Here is a 16,325-nt window from a genome sequence, read left to right on the forward strand (position 1 = left end):
CCTTCCATTTATTAGTTTCCTCGAACCGAACCGAACTTTAACTACTCTGGCGCCAAATTTTGATAGGTGGTATGATCTTCTTCAAATAAATTCTTTTGTTACGGGAGTTCTGCTAAATATGCATAGTGATTTTGACTTTTCCTTACTGGTTATTTACTGAAATTGAAAAATTGTCGCTATACCATTTTTCGTGCTTACAACTCTAGTACCAATTTCCAAAACGTCATTAAAAAACATTAATTAACACTAATGAACGCCTAAATAAGAAATTTCAAAAATATAAATTCATCTGAACAATGATCAACTCCACTTGCAATTTTTATACCCTCCACCATAGTATGGAGGGTATATTAAGTTTGTCGTTCCGTTTGTAACACCTCGAAATATATATTTTAGACCTTACAAAGTATATATATTCTTGATCAGCATCAAACTCTATGTCGATTTGGCGGTGTCGATCCGTCTATCCGTCTGTGGAAATAACTCTACCTTCCGAACGAATTGAAGTAGATTGATAAAATTTTACTCAAATATATATTATGTCTACAGTACTTTTAGTATTGAAAGTGGGCCCCCATATGGCGGTACCTCCCGATATTCGGTATTTTGATGATTTTATCGAGATTATTCATCGGAATTGTTTCAAATTTAGTATTTGAAGTTCATAATGGATACTACAGCCTATCACAGAAAATTATCTGTACAGGTCCACGTTTTGGTATAGCCCTCATGATACCTCCATATATTCGGTATTTTGATGATTTTAGATACATATAGACCCTAATATAATGGCTGCATTCGGTATTTTTAAAATTTTAACAGAATTTTGTTGTTGCAAAATGGTCTGGCTTTATCCCTTTATTGTTGTTTTTATAAAAACAACGTTTGTTTATTAGTGGAGAACGATGGTAATGTTTACCAGGGGGTAAGGCAGGGAATACCTAGGTTTCGGAAAGAGCCACCAATCCTCATCAGTTCCCTTGTTTTTGTCTGGGATATTCTCCCCAGAAGTTATTTTAAAAATAACTTCTATGACAAAAACATTAAATAAAACTAAAATTCTCTTGGAAAGTCTTCTAAATCTTACAACCGCACTTATAAACATTTACATCTTTCTCCACTTGTTATGCTTTCGTTCAGCCTGAACGAAGTAGCATAACCATGTAAGTTGGTTTTGTCTGATACAACAAAAACCCCTTCGTCGACCGTGCCTTGTCTATTAATAGAACAGTGTGGCTTGTTTGTTCGGGATACCGTAGTATTTTGTTGTTGCAAAATGGTCTGGCTTTATCCCTTTATTGTTGTTTTTATAAACCTAGGTATTCCCTGCCTTACCCCCTGGTAAACATTACCATCGTTCTCCACTAATAAACAAACGTTGTTTTTATAAAAACAACAATAAAGGGATAAAGCCAGACCATTTTGCAACAACAAAATACTACGGTATCCCGAACAAACAAGCCACACTGTTCTATTTTAACAGAATCTTTAACGGAATATTATTTTTTTGCCAAATTCGTTCCAAATGGTGGAGGGTATTCAAAGTTTGGCCCGGGCCAGCTTTTTTACTTGTTGGCTTTACCCTGACCTCATTTTTCAATATATTCCGAATGGAATATTGCGATATGTTCCGCTCACGAACCATTTTTCGGCCACTGCGACGCGGGTTTCGATCAAGTCGCTTCTTTACTTTTCGAACCATTTCTGATGATGTTGTTGTTTTCTTCCGTCCACTTTCTTGACGTCGGGCTACGCTACCAGTATCACGGTAACGACCGACGGTACGAGACACAAAAGATTTATTCACATTCGAATGCTGGAGTTCTCTCACGATAGCCTATTGTGGTTTTCCAGCAAAAATATAAAGAAATCACACTATCACGCTTGAATTCCATCACGAATAACTTTTTTTTCTAGAAAGTTCTCACCAGAAATGACAGCAGTCTGAATTTGGTTGCAGTTTTTTCATCTCACCCCGGTGAGTACGCATTTAAACAAATTTAGTACTCTTACACTTACTCTAATACATTTTTTCAGACTTGGTTCTCATATCGAATAAAGATTTTCTAGTACCATCCGTTCACCTGATACCAATGGTATTAAATGTAATACCATTTGGTATATATACTTCTTTTCCAGGAACATACATAGAAATGGATTTTGAATTCGACAAGTTTTGATATGTATAATATTAAGCATTTATAATTAGCATCAAGAATTCATCTAGCAGTGTTTCTCTTATACCCCTTTTTGCAGTCTCTCCAATTTAGCCATAACAAATTCTTTTTATTTTGCACTGGTCAGTTCACGCGAATAATGCAAAGCTATCAGATGTATCTCATTTAAAAAACAAACGTCCAAACGGTAAATTCACAACGGAAAAGATGATACAATCAGCATCCACATCAACGAACCTAACGTCAGTGCGTTCAATTTTCAAAAGCCTTTTATATTTGGCAATTGGTTTAATTATTGGCATAGAATTTACACTGGTCGTATTTAATCAAACGGATCAATGTCATAGAATTATAACGATACAGGAAACACCCCCAAAAGTAAACAACGAAGGGAGTCCCATATCAGATCCTGCAGTTTTCCAACAAAATATTTGGAAGAATGATGCTAATGAACAAAACTCCGACGACAATATTATTGAGTATTTGTTCAATACCACCCGAGTCCTCTGTTGGATAATGACTCAACCAGATTATCACCAGAGTCGAGCCATACACATTCGTAACACATGGGGACGCCGCTGCAATACTCTGCTCTTCATGAGCTCACAATCTGATGAAACATTGCCCAGCATTGCATTGCCCGTTGAGGAGGGACCCGATCACTTGTGGAACAAAACAAGATTGGCTCTAAAATACATTTATGATTATCATTTAAATGATGCCGACTGGTTTTTAAAAGCTGACGATGATACGTAAGTAGCGAGAAATTTTATAATATATTTAAATTAAAACAAATATAAACAAAACAAGCGAAAATGAAAACGTTAAGTTCGGCTGGGCCAAAACGTTTAATATCATCCACAATGAGATAAAAAAACTGTATTTATAATTATATAGTTATATATACTCAATATTCAAACGAATTCCATTGAAGTCTTCAAATAACAAATTTGAAGCAATTCCGTGAAGGAATGTGGCTAAAATTATTAATATACCTACCATCGGAGGTACCTTTATGTGGTACCTATGGGAAAACATTGTCCTATAGACTACTAGCTTTTTGTTTAAAAAAAATATGAGGTAAATTCAAAAAATTAAAAAACGTAATTATTGTTAAACTTTTATGCGCAAACAAACAAATAGTCTACCAATGCGTGAACATGCCAACAACAGCTGACCATGAGAAAAGCAGGAACATGCCAAATTTAGTCCGCATGTCCTTCGGATTTATTAATTTCATAGCAATTGCAAAGCGTGCAGAAAACTGCAATCTTTTTAAGTTGAATGGCATTTCTGTTGCAATTAGAGAATTTGAGGTAGCAACATACTTCCTCGTAATAATCGTATCCTCAATTAAATTGTTGTGTAGTTTTTTACTGTTAGATTAATACCATTGCAAAGGCGTTGTGGTTCTATGCTTCTTAATAAAATCCTTTCCCAAAAATTTACTTTTACACCAAATTCCGTCACACCTTCCATATTTCATTGAAATTGGTATGCATCAAATATGTGAAATCGACCGAGAGTATATATGGGAGCTATATCCAAATTTTAACCAATTTCTAATTAATTTGTCAAATTTATTATTGGAACCAAATTCCGCCACACATTCTGAATTTCATTGGAATCGGAAATACATATCGTGTTTGGTGCATAACATACATGAAATCGGCCGAAATATATGTATATGAGCTATACCCAAACCTCAACCGATATCAACATAATTTGGAAAAAAATTTTTGGTACTAAAATTTTGTCTCACAAATCACAATCATACAAATCACATTGGGTGCATCAAATATCTAGAATAGGTGGAAAATATATATGGGAGCTATATTCCAATCTGAACCGATTTCAATATAATTTTACAAACTTATTTTTGTACCAAATTTAGTCACTCATGCCAAATTTCATTGGAATCGGATATACGTATCGTGTTTGGTTCATGAAATACATGAAAGCGGTTGAATATGTCAAAATCTGAACCGATTTCAATATAATTTGGCAAATTTGTTTTTGTTTCAAATTCCATTACCCGTTCCAAATTTGGAGACTGTATCGGTAATCTGTCAATAGATATGTGCATATAATATCTAAATTTTTGGGAGGTACCTCCTATTCTGATGTCATATCTCCAGTTCCAATGGGAATTTCAAAAAAATTCAAAATACGCATTGAAAACTAGAATATTAGATTTGGTTTGGCTGATTTGGTTGGTTATTGGAACTCACTCTTTTGATGTATTGAAAATATGGATTTTTTTATGGGGCGTCCAACGAATATTTGAAGATCGTCTATAGTGGAGTGTATGAAAGCACTAGATGGTAAACATTTTTTCAATAACGGCCCATTTGATAGGGCCAATATGTGTCTCATCGAAATAACGGGTTTCGACCCTAGGTCTCTTCGGAGTATCAGATTAGGTCCAAACTTGGTACATCATAATATTGTTATCAAACTTAGATCGAGTTCGGAGATAGGCAATATCCACTCCTTCTGATACCTCCCTCACAAAAGGTCGAAATTATCAAAAAAAAAATATTTTGCTGCCCAGAAAGATAAAGCATGGTCCGATTTTGCGCCAACTTTGCAATCCTAATAGACAATATCGGTCCACGCCATCAAGTACCTTCCTCACAAAGAATCAAAATTTTGAATGATTATGACACTTATAAAATGTGAAATAAGAGCGTGATTATCTTCGAATTTCGCATATCCAAATATTTTCTTCAACAAAAGGACTGGTGTGAAGCCGGGATTTATCGAAATACTATTTCAGGTTCCTCCCCACAAAGGGTTAGCATTTTGATTAATTATATTTCTTATAAAATTCGTAATAAGCCGCCGATTCATTCATTACACATCTTCTAACACAAGTTCTGATGTGAAAATGGTAGATATCAGCCCACTCCTTCTGGTACCTCCCCCACAACGGGTCAACATTTTGAATAGCCATGAAGCTAATAAAACGTGAAATGATCATCCAATGTTGTTGTGTATACGGTAGATATCGGACCACTCCCAGTGGTATCTCCCAAAAAAAAAAAAAAAAAAAAAAAAACATTAAGCTCATAAAACCTGAAATGGGCATCCGAGTATTTTCAAATTTAGCATATCTTAACATTTCTACCAACACGAGATCTGGTGTGAAAAAAAAAATATATCGGCCCACACCTTCTGGTACCTCGCCACAAATTGAAACATTTGAAGAAATTCAGACATCTATTACCTATTTTTGGGTATAACCTCCTGAAGAGGATGTGTGAGAAGCAGTAAGCCGATAAATTCCATACTCACATCAGATCTCTGGTTGAGCAAAATATGTAAATATACCAAGGTCGAAAAGAATCACCAACTTGTTTCGCAAGTTATGCGAGATATATGTATTGAAAATTTTGAATTTTTAAAGCAAAAATGTCGGAAATAGCAACAAATTTTAGAATAAGTACACGAATTATGGCCTTCAAACGGCCAATGAAACCGTCACACGCTGCCCGAATGTTGCTCTGCGGTAGGCGATCGACACTTTGGTATTTTTTAGTGCCAACCTTGCTTTTCAAAATACTCCAGACACAATAGTCGAACGGATTGGTAACCGGAGATTTTGGTGGCTATTGTGCGCTGGAAATGAAGCGAGGAACCTCATTTTGTAATCATTCTTGGGTGGCGCGTGCTGAGTGCGATGGTGCTGAGTCCTGTTGGAATGTCCAAGGTCTGCGGTGAAAATATTTGCGTACCCAAGGCTTTAATACACCCTCAAGAATATTTTCGCGATAATATTCCACGATGCCACGGTCGGCTGTTATGGCGGCCCACGCCATCACCATCGCCGGCGCTTAAGTTCTGGTGGCCAACCGAAGGTGCACATTTTCAGCTGAGCTCTTTGGCAAGTAAACTCGATCATTTTGTTTTTTTTTTACAAACTGCTGGACAGCGAATATTTTCTCATCGGAGAAAACCAAATTCGGCAATTTACCACTTTCGGCCAAGCGAAGCAAGTCTTTAGCTCTTTTGAATCTATTTTCTTTCTGTTGCGTTGTAAGTTCTTGAACTTTTTGGAATTTCGATGGCTTTACCCCGAGCTCATTTTTCAATATTTGCCGAATGGAATATTGCGATATATTCAGCTCACGAGCCATTTTTCGGCATTGCCACTGCGACGAGGGTTTCGATCAAGTCGCTTCTTTACTTTTTGAACCATTTCTGCTGATGTTGCTGTTTTCTTCCGTCCACTTCCTCGACGTCGGGCTACCCTACCAGTATCACGGTAACGAGCGATGGTGCGGAACACAAAAGATTTATTCACATTTAAATGCCGGAGTATTCTAACGATAGCCACTTGTGGTTTTCCAGCCAAATATAAAGAAATCACGCTATCACGCTTGAATTCCATCACGAATAACTTCTGGAAAATTCTCACCAAATTGCTTTGGTATGCTTGTAAACAATATAATGAGCTTTCACTGGAATAATTTTAATAGCTGTCGGACGAGTAGCTTAGAAATGACAGCGGTCTGAATTTAGTTGTAGTTGTTTCATGTCACCCTGTAGTTCCTTAGCCCAAATCTTTACCTCAAAATTTGTTCAACAACCGAATTAATATGGAGGAGTTTACTTTTTCTTTTAGTTATGTGGTTATGGAAAACCTTCGTATGTTTCTGCATGGATATTCTGCAGACGATCCTCTATATTTCGGATGCAAGGTGAAAAGGCCAGAAGAACCTGTAAGTAACTATATCCCTTAGACTACTATATATTAACAAGATTTATTAAACAATTCGTTTTTGTTATTTCCAGGAATTTATGTCCGGTGGTGCTGGTTATGTTCTGAGTAAACATGCATTGGTGAAATTCGCAAATGAAGCTTATAACAACAGTGAACTTTGTGATCAATTGGAAACTGATGAAAATATGGGTCTGAGTAAATGTTTAAGAAATATCGATGTTATTGCCGGAGATTCTAGAGACGACGAGCTTAAGGAACGTTTTATACCCTTAGCTCCGATACATGTTATTCCCGACTTCAAAATGGAATGGTATGACAGCGATATTTACCATTCGGCAAATGAAGTGAGTAAGGAGCCAGACAGAGATAGCAGGGTTTTATCTTCTCTATAATATAACTCTAAATCGATTCTTCCATTTTTCATTTCAGACTGTCAGTTGCTGCTCACCCTATGCTGTATCTTTTCATTACACAGATTGGCGAGAATTTTATACACTAGACTATTTGTTATACTCTCTAAGGCCATTTGGTGTATATTCGAATGTATCGTGGAAATTGCCAGATTCATGGGAGATTAACAATGAAGTTATTTAGAAAACTTTACTCAGTTCAATCTACAGCGAAGATTTAATTATGTACCCAATATATGTGTGGGCCACCCGCACTAATACACATACAATCAACATTCTTTTAGGAAAATATATTTTGTGTGGGAATCACAATGTTGAAACGTTGTTATAAACAAAACAATTATTTAATATTATATAATTTATATAAAAAACAAGTAAAAAAGCAGTAAGTTCGACCGAGCCGAGCTTTGAATACCCTCCACCATTTAGAAAAAATTTGAAAATTTTCGAAAAAATAACATTCGCCAAAAATTCTGTTAACATTTTAAAAATTCTTTTGAATAATAATAATTTATTCTTGTAAATAATGTCGCTAAAATCCTCAAAATACTGAATATCGGGATGTACCGTTATATGGGGGCTATTCGAAGACGTGGACCTGCATAGACAATTTCCTGCCTTAGGCTGTAGTATCCATTTCGAACTTCAAACTCCAAGTTTAAAACAATTCCGGCGAATATTGGGAGGTACATTTATATGGGGATTATACGAAGACGTGGAACTGCAAAAATAAACATATGTGCCAAATTTTAGCCTTATATCTCAATTCGTTCGAAAGATAGTGTGATTACAACAGACGAACAGACAGACACAAGGACATGGCTAACCCGTCTTAGAATTTTACGCTGATCAAGAATATATATACTTTGTTGGGTCTAAGATCATTATTTCGATAAGTTACAAACGGAATGACAAAATGAATATACCCTCCATAGTATGGTGCAGGGTATAAAAAAAATTAATAAAATAGTATCAGTAGGTTTTGCCGACAGATGTATACCCCCAGCCTTGAGTTATGATTTTTCAAACTGTTGATTTTGGTTAAGTGAAATATTTAGATAAAGCATGCTGACTTGTTTCGCAAGTTATGACAGATAAAATACTGAAAATTGTGACCCTTTGTGGGTGAGGTACCAGAAGGGGTTGGCAGATGTATATCATCTTCATGACAGATCTCGCGTTAGAAAAATATGTGTATGTGTGAAATTTAAAGGGGTTTGGATGCTTATTTAGCTTTCTTAGAGCGTTTTGTTTTTCAAAATCTTGAACCCTATGTGGGGGAGGTACCAAAAAAAGAAAAAAAAAATGGCGCGATCTCCACCATCTTTATAACAGATCTTGTGTTGATGTGAAATATTGAGATGTGCCAAGTCTGGAATGGAATCGGATGTTAATTTCGCTTTTCATGAGCTTCATGGATACTCAAAATTTTGACCCTTTGTGGGTGAGGTACCAGAAAGAGTGGACCGATATATCCCATTTTCACACCAGACCTTAACTTAAGAAAAAAAATATTGTGATGTTTATAATTTGAAGAGAACCAGATGCTTATTTATGGATTTTATGATCGTTTTGGCTATTCAAAATTTTGCCCCTTTGTGGGGGAGGTACCAGAAGAAATGGTCCGATCTCTACCATCTTTATAGCAGATTTTGTGTTAATGGAAATATTGAGATGTGCCAAGTCTTAATGGAATCGGCTTTTAATTTCGTGTTTTATGAGCTTCATGGATATTCAAAAATTTGACCCTTTGTGGGGGAGGTACCAGAAAGAGTGGACCGATATATTCTATCTTAACACCAGACCTTGGGTTAATACAAATATTGTGATATGTCTAATTTGAAGACAATCGGACTATTATTTCTTATTTTAAAAGACTCATAATTATTCAAATTTTTGACACTTTGTGGGGGAGGTACTTGATGGAGGGGACTGATATTGTCCATTTTTGCAACTGACCTAGCGCTGATGCAAATATTTTCCAAACGCTCAATATATTTGAGAGATCAAATAATATTGATTTGCGCCTAAAAGTATGCTCACATATATGCACATCAAACAAACTAACCATTGCCGTGGAAAAGAGTTGCCAGGTTTAATCAATATTTCAACGTAGTTTTTTTAAAGACATTTTGGAGTACGTCTATTTAATTTTCGGAACGAAATGAACAAACAATAAATATTTAACAAAATATAGTGCAATCCCTTCCATTGCGTGAAAAATTTTAACATATCAAAAAAAAAAATTGGTAGGTCTATCCTACAGCCCATCAACAAATTAGCAATAACATACACAATTGGCATCTTATCCGATATTTTTTCCGCAAAGAGTTTCCAATTTTTCGATTTGAAAAGCCACTATAGTAGAATTCCACAAAAAAATGTATTCTCTATTCTTTCCGAAAACCTGCCTTACCCCATGGTAAACATTACCATCCTTCTTCGCTAATAAATAAAAGTTGTTTTTATAAAAACAACAATAATGGGATTAAGCCTGACTGCTTTGCAAAAACAAAATACGACGCTATCACGAACAAACTTGCCAAATTCTTTATCGAAAAACACTTTCAAATTAATATCCCGACTTTTCTTTAGACTTTTCTCTTTTTCTTTCATAAAAACCTTCTCACAGCAATAAATAAATTTCTATGTCGATTTAACGATGTTCGTCTGTCTCTCTGTCCGTCTGTCTGTCAGTCTGTTGAAATCACGATACAGCCCACAATATTTGACGTAGAGCTTTAAAATTTAGCACAATACTTTGTATTCTGTCTAAGATGGTTGATTATATATCGGTTCTCGTTTTGGTTTAGCCCCTATATAACAGAACCTTCCGATACCAACCGGTTTCAAAACATTGTCCATATTGTTTAGCTGTTTCCATATAACCGAACCCACCGATATACGGTATTTTGATAATCCTAGTCACATTTACCGACGGAATTGTTCAAATTCGGAATTTTGGACTCGCAATAATGAAACTCTTTGTAGTATAAAATAGGTTCCCGTTTTGGTATGGCTGCCATATAACAGCTCCACCCACTTTATTGTTTTTTGAAAACTGAAACGATTCCGGTAAATAATGTCGCTAAAATCATCAAAATGCCGAATATCGGGGGGTACCGTTATATGGGGGCTATACGAAGACGTAGACCTGCACAGATAATTTTCTGTCTTAGGCTTTAGTATCCATTACGAACTTCAAATGCCAAGTCTCAAACAATTCCGTTAAATAATGTCGCTAAAACCATCAAAATACCGAATATCGGGAGGTACCGTTATATGGGGGCTATATTATAACTTGGACCTACATGGTCCATTTACGAACTTAACCTGCGTACTGGTAAAATATACACGTCTGCCAAAATTTAGCCTTCTATCTCAATTTGTTCGAAAGATAGCGTGATTACAACAGACAGACACACAGAGAGACAGACGGACATAGCTAAATCGTCTTAGAATTTTACGCTGATCAAGAATATATATACTTTGTCGGGTCTGACATGAGTATTTCGAGGAGTTACAAACGGAATGACAAAATTAATATACCCTCCATAGCATGGTGGAGGGTATGAAAAGGCTAGTTTCCACTTCGTGTTAGGGACATATGTAAAGAAATTTTTTACGCTTATATGAATTTAAATCCAAAAATAATAACAAGTAAAAAAAGCAGTAAGTTCGGCCGGGCCATATGGAACGAATTTGGAAATTTTCAAAAAAATAATAATAATAAAATCCGTTAAAAAGTCTGTTAATATGTTGAAATTACTGAACATAGCCGTTATATTGGGTCCGCACGAAGACGTGGACCTGCATAGGCAACTTTTATCATAAGCCATTACAATATTCGAATACGAAACTTAAAAAAAATCCGGTGTATAATGTGGCTAAAATCATCAAAATACCGAATATAGGGATGTACCGTTATATTGGGACCTGGACCTCCGTAGACAAATTTTTGTCACAGGCTATAGCATCTGTTAGGAACTTCAAATATGAAATTTCAAACAAATTCGGTGAATATCGTAACTTAAATCGTCAAAATACCGAATATAGGAAGGTACTGATATATGGGGCCTATACGACGACAATTTTCTGTTATAGACTGTAGTTCCTATTACAAACTTTAAATACGAAATTTTAAACAACTCCGGCCAATAATGTCCCTAAAATCGTAAAAATATCGAATATCGGGGCTACCGTTGTATGTGGGCTGTACGATATCGTGGACTTATATAAACATATCTTCTCCAGGGGGTAAAGTGCTTACAAAGAACTTCTAGTATGGATTTTTAGATAATTCTATTGAAAAATGTACCTACAATCATCGAAATACCGAATATCGGGGGGTACCGAATATCGGTGGGGGCTATACAATATCGTGGACCGATACAGTCAATCTTCGAACTTGACCTGCCTGCATACAAAAGACTGATCTTTGCAAAATTTTAGCTTCCTATGTTTATTCGCTTTGACTGTAGCGTGATTACAACAAACGGGCGGGGGCAAATCGTCTTAGAATTTTACGCTGATCATGAATATATTTACTTTGTTACTTACAGAACAGTGTGGCTTGTTTGTTCGGGATACCGTAGTATTTTGTTTTTGCAAAATGGTCTGGCTTTATCCCTTTATTGTTGTTTTTATAAAAACAACGTTTGTTTATTAGTGGAGAACGATGGTAATGTTTACCAGGGGGTAAGGCAGGGAATACCTAGGTTTCGGAAAGAGCCACCAATCCTCATCAGTTCCCTTGTTTTTGCCTGGGATATTCTCCCCAGAAGTTATTTTAAAAAATAACTTCTATGACAAAAAACATTTTTTACCCAAGTGACGAGATCGTAAGCTCAATAGAAGAGGAACCAAAGAATTAAATAAAACTAAAATTCTCTTGGAAAGTCTTCTAAATCTTACAACCGCACTTATAAACATTTACATCTTTCTCCACTTGTTATGCTTTCGTTCAGCCTGAACGAAGTAGCATAACCATGTAAGTTGGTTTTGTCTGTTACAACAAAAACCCCTTCGTCGACCGTGCCTTGTCTATTAATAGAACAGTGTGGCTTGTTTGTTCGGGATACCGTAGTATTTTGTTTTTGCAAAATGGTCTGGCTTTATCCCTTTATTGTTGTTTTTATAAAAACAACGTTTGTTTATTAGTGGAGAACGATGGTAATGTTTACCAGGGGGTAAGGCAGGGAATACCTAGGTTTCGGAAAGAGCCACCAATCCTCATCAGTTCCCTTGTTTTTGCCTGGGATATTCTCCCCAGAAGTTATTTTAAAAAATAACTTCTATGACAAAAAACATTTTTTACCCAAGTGACGAGATCGTAAGCTCAATAGAAGAGGAACCAAAGAATTAAATAAAACTAAAATTCTCTTGGAAAGTCTTCTAAATCTTACAACCGCACTTATAAACATTTACATCTTTCTCCACTTGTTATGCTTTCGTTCAGCCTGAACGAAGTAGCATAACCATGTAAGTTGGTTTTGTCTGTTACAACAAAAACCCCTTCGTCGACCGTGCCTTGTCTATTAATAGAACAGTGTGGCTTGTTTGTTCGGGATACCGTAGTATTTTGTTTTTGCAAAATGGTCTGGCTTTATCCCTTTATTGTTGTTTTTATAAAAACAACGTTTGTTTATTAGTGGAGAACGATGGTAATGTTTACCAGGGGGTAAGGCAGGGAATACCTAGGTTTCGGAAAGAGCCACCAATCCTCATCAGTTCCCTTGTTTTTGCCTGGGATATTCTCCCCAGAAGTTATTTTAAAAAATAACTTCTATGACAAAAAACATTTTTTACCCAAGTGACGAGATCGTAAGCTCAATAGAAGAGGAACCAAAGAATTAAATAAAACTAAAATTCTCTTGGAAAGTCTTCTAAATCTTACAACCGCACTTATAAACATTTACATCTTTCTCCACTTGTTAGTTTTAGTTTTATTTAATTCTTTGGTTCCTCTTCTATTGAGCTTACGATCTCGTCACTTGGGTAAAAAATGTTTTTTGTCATAGAAGTTATTTTTTAAAATAACTTCTGGGGAGAATATCCCAGGCAAAAACAAGGGAACTGATGAGGATTGGTGGCTCTTTCCGAAACCTAGGTATTCCCTGCCTTACCCCCTGGTAAACATTACCATCGTTCTCCACTAATAAACAAACTTTGTTACTTACTTTACTTTGGAAACGATCAATTACACCTACCTTAGAGAAATGCAGTGTTTCTAAGTGCATTACGGGTGAGAAGTTCTAGTTGCTTATTAACAACTGAGAAAGAAGTCTGCTATAGCCATAAACGGCAAGTTAAAATCGTTGCAAGGGTATTTGTTGATGGCAGAAAGTTTTGCCTGGGAATGTGCATCCGTGGTGGTCAACCTTAGTAAAGTTGAGGAATAGCCCCAACAGGGTAATAAATATTAAGTTATACCAATGAGGGAATACTCCAGAATTATGCCATCAAAATATATGGATGTTAAAAGTATTATAAACTAGCTGGCCCGGTCCGCGTTGCCGGCCCGTAGTTTTTGTCTATTATGCATATTTTCCCAAGCATAATTATTCACATATATGACTGATATAAGTGTTCACGTACATGTCGATTTTAAGTGTTTTAAAATACCTGTACCCATTTTTAACCAATGGGCTTCAATATTTAAACCGTGGGCTTCAACTGTGTGGATGTGCTATACAAATCTATTAAAAAGTATATATCAATCTTATCTTATCGCTATATAAGGGATCAAATTAATTTTTAATATGGTAAAAATAGTAGCAAAATCTTCCAGTCAAATGAGCAGTAATTTGGAATTTGCTGTATTTTGTATACTACATAATTGAGGGCTGAATGTCCGCCAAAAGGTGGACTTGAGAGGGTATTATAACATGGATAAAAATTCTAAAATTTGTAGATATGTTGAAATTTTAGTGTAAGATTTTCACCCCCCTAATACGCATTATTAGCCAAATTCTTTGAAATGTTGTTAAATTAGGAGGTACCTTCTTTATATAGGCACTACTCCGAAACATCAACCTACATTAAAAACTTTCTTCTACCCCTTATAATCCAAGATGACAAATAGAGGCCAAATCAAAAATATAGCAGAACAATATAGCATGTCATAGCATTTCGCGTGATTTAAATAAGTAAAAATAGTTTTATCCACCTCATAATTGAGGGCAGAATGATAAGATGGGAATTAATTTTATTTGCCATTTAAATTGTAAGTTGGAGACCCCTTAAAGTCCATATTTTCATCATAGGATAATTCAATGATGATTAAACAAATATTCGGTCCCGTGCTACTTTCTTATATTTGTAATTTGTTCATGTTTCCACAATTTATTTCATATGGATGCACATCCCAAATCTACGTTCCCAACCAATATTCTCTTGGGGGTTAAAAATTCAATAGAATACAAAATTTTCTTTTCTGACCACACATTAGATGTGAAAGTGGACTTGGGGATACTCCAATGTGGGGACTTTACTTAAATAAATTGCTATGTGGCAATTATCTGTATGATGGTTCCCTACCCCAGGGTGGCATAAATAAAATTTTTTAGCCAAATCAATTGATGAATGTGATCAATACCAATATGGGCCCTACTCTGAAAATTTCAAATTTTATGCGAAGAGGTTATCTACCCCCTTAGAAACAAAAATGTCAAATAAGGGCCAAAAAATGAAAAAAGTGGCAGGCCAAGACCCCAAAAATAACTTAAATCATAGATGGTTATATAAATATGAAATCGGGTTGTTCCCTTATCCGTGAGTTATGATCGATATAAAGACCTGCAAAAGTGATTTTAGGTATTTTGAATGTTTGGGAAGAATTTCTGGAAGGATATAAAACCTTTTCTTACTAAAAGTCCCATTCGCTCTACTATTTTGCACCTTTTATTTCAATATTGGTATATTACTTATTATTCTCCCAAAGAATTTTGCATTTTGAGCTCTCATTGGACGGATCATTGCCACGCTTTGAAATGGGCCCCATTAAGCTTTTTCGGTCATTTTTGTTTGTTTAAATGTGTTCGCATCTTCCAGCTAACCCACGATGTAGGCCCTGGAGTTGAAAGGTAGATGTCAGTTAACATCCTATTTCGCACTTATTTAATTTTTTTAGTGAAAAATTATTCTTTATTTTGTTCACAAAAAATCCACTGAATTCAATATGATAATACAAATTGAAAAAAAAAAATTGACAAAAAAAAAGAATAACAAATTGAAAAAGTCTTCAACTTTTTCGCTGATTTTTTACAGCAAATGTTTTAAGATCCTTCCTTACAAAGTTTGTCAATAGAATGTACTATTATTTTAAAATTCGATTCCATTGAAAATGTTTTTTTAATTTTTGCAATGAGATCTCTTTTTCATGATTTTTCAGCGATTTAGAAAAAGTAATTATCTTTTAACTTTGGTGTGACCGCGTTAAATTATTTCCATATCATCTATTCCGTTTCGCCACCACATAATTCGCTACTACACTTCCATGTAACCCGCCATCAATTTCAGTTCTCAAGAAATCAAGTCAATTAAATAAATTGGTATAAATATTCGAATTCAAAAATAAAATATAAAAAAACACTACAAATGTACATTAGAAAAAAGTAAGTCAAAATGGAAAAAAATCATGCAAAATAAAACATTACTATTATACATTTGAAAAGTCAAAATGAAAATGTTAATATATCACATTTGTACGCGATTTTTTTGGATATTATCCTTTTCGGAGAGTAGACAACTCCGAATTTGTGTGAATCGTTAAAATTAATCCAGCGGTTCTTAAGTTATAAGCGTAGTAACTAACACAACTTACATTTATATATAAAGATTTAAATTAGCCCTTTAAAGATTTTCGAATAAAAATGGGTTTGAAAATACTGTTTGACAATATAATTTTGGACTTTTCCAGGGCTCACATTTTGTTCCTACGTTGACTTTTGGCCATTACTAAACATCTTCAATATTGGTTTACTTTATGGCATATCTTCCTCTTGGTTCTAA

At 35.2% G+C, this 16,325-nt stretch overlaps 1 protein-coding gene across 1 annotated transcript; it reads left to right on the top strand.

The window, feature by feature from the left end:
• Positions 1–2,291: 2,291 nt before the first annotated feature.
• Positions 2,292–7,703, top strand: LOC101888647 (glycoprotein-N-acetylgalactosamine 3-beta-galactosyltransferase 1). The gene is made up of 4 exons (XM_005182332.4): positions 2,292–2,929; positions 6,805–6,901; positions 6,975–7,247; positions 7,333–7,703. Exons 1-4 carry the CDS (start codon positions 2,385–2,387, stop codon positions 7,495–7,497), a joined length of 1,080 nt encoding a protein of 359 aa, XP_005182389.1. The 5' UTR covers positions 2,292–2,384; the 3' UTR covers positions 7,498–7,703.
• The last annotated feature ends 8,622 nt before the right edge of the window (positions 7,704–16,325 follow it).

This window comes from Musca domestica, unplaced genomic scaffold (genome assembly GCF_030504385.1).
Source record: "Musca domestica strain aabys unplaced genomic scaffold, Musca_domestica.polishedcontigs.V.1.1 9, whole genome shotgun sequence".
NCBI lineage: Eukaryota > Metazoa > Arthropoda > Insecta > Diptera > Muscidae > Musca > Musca domestica.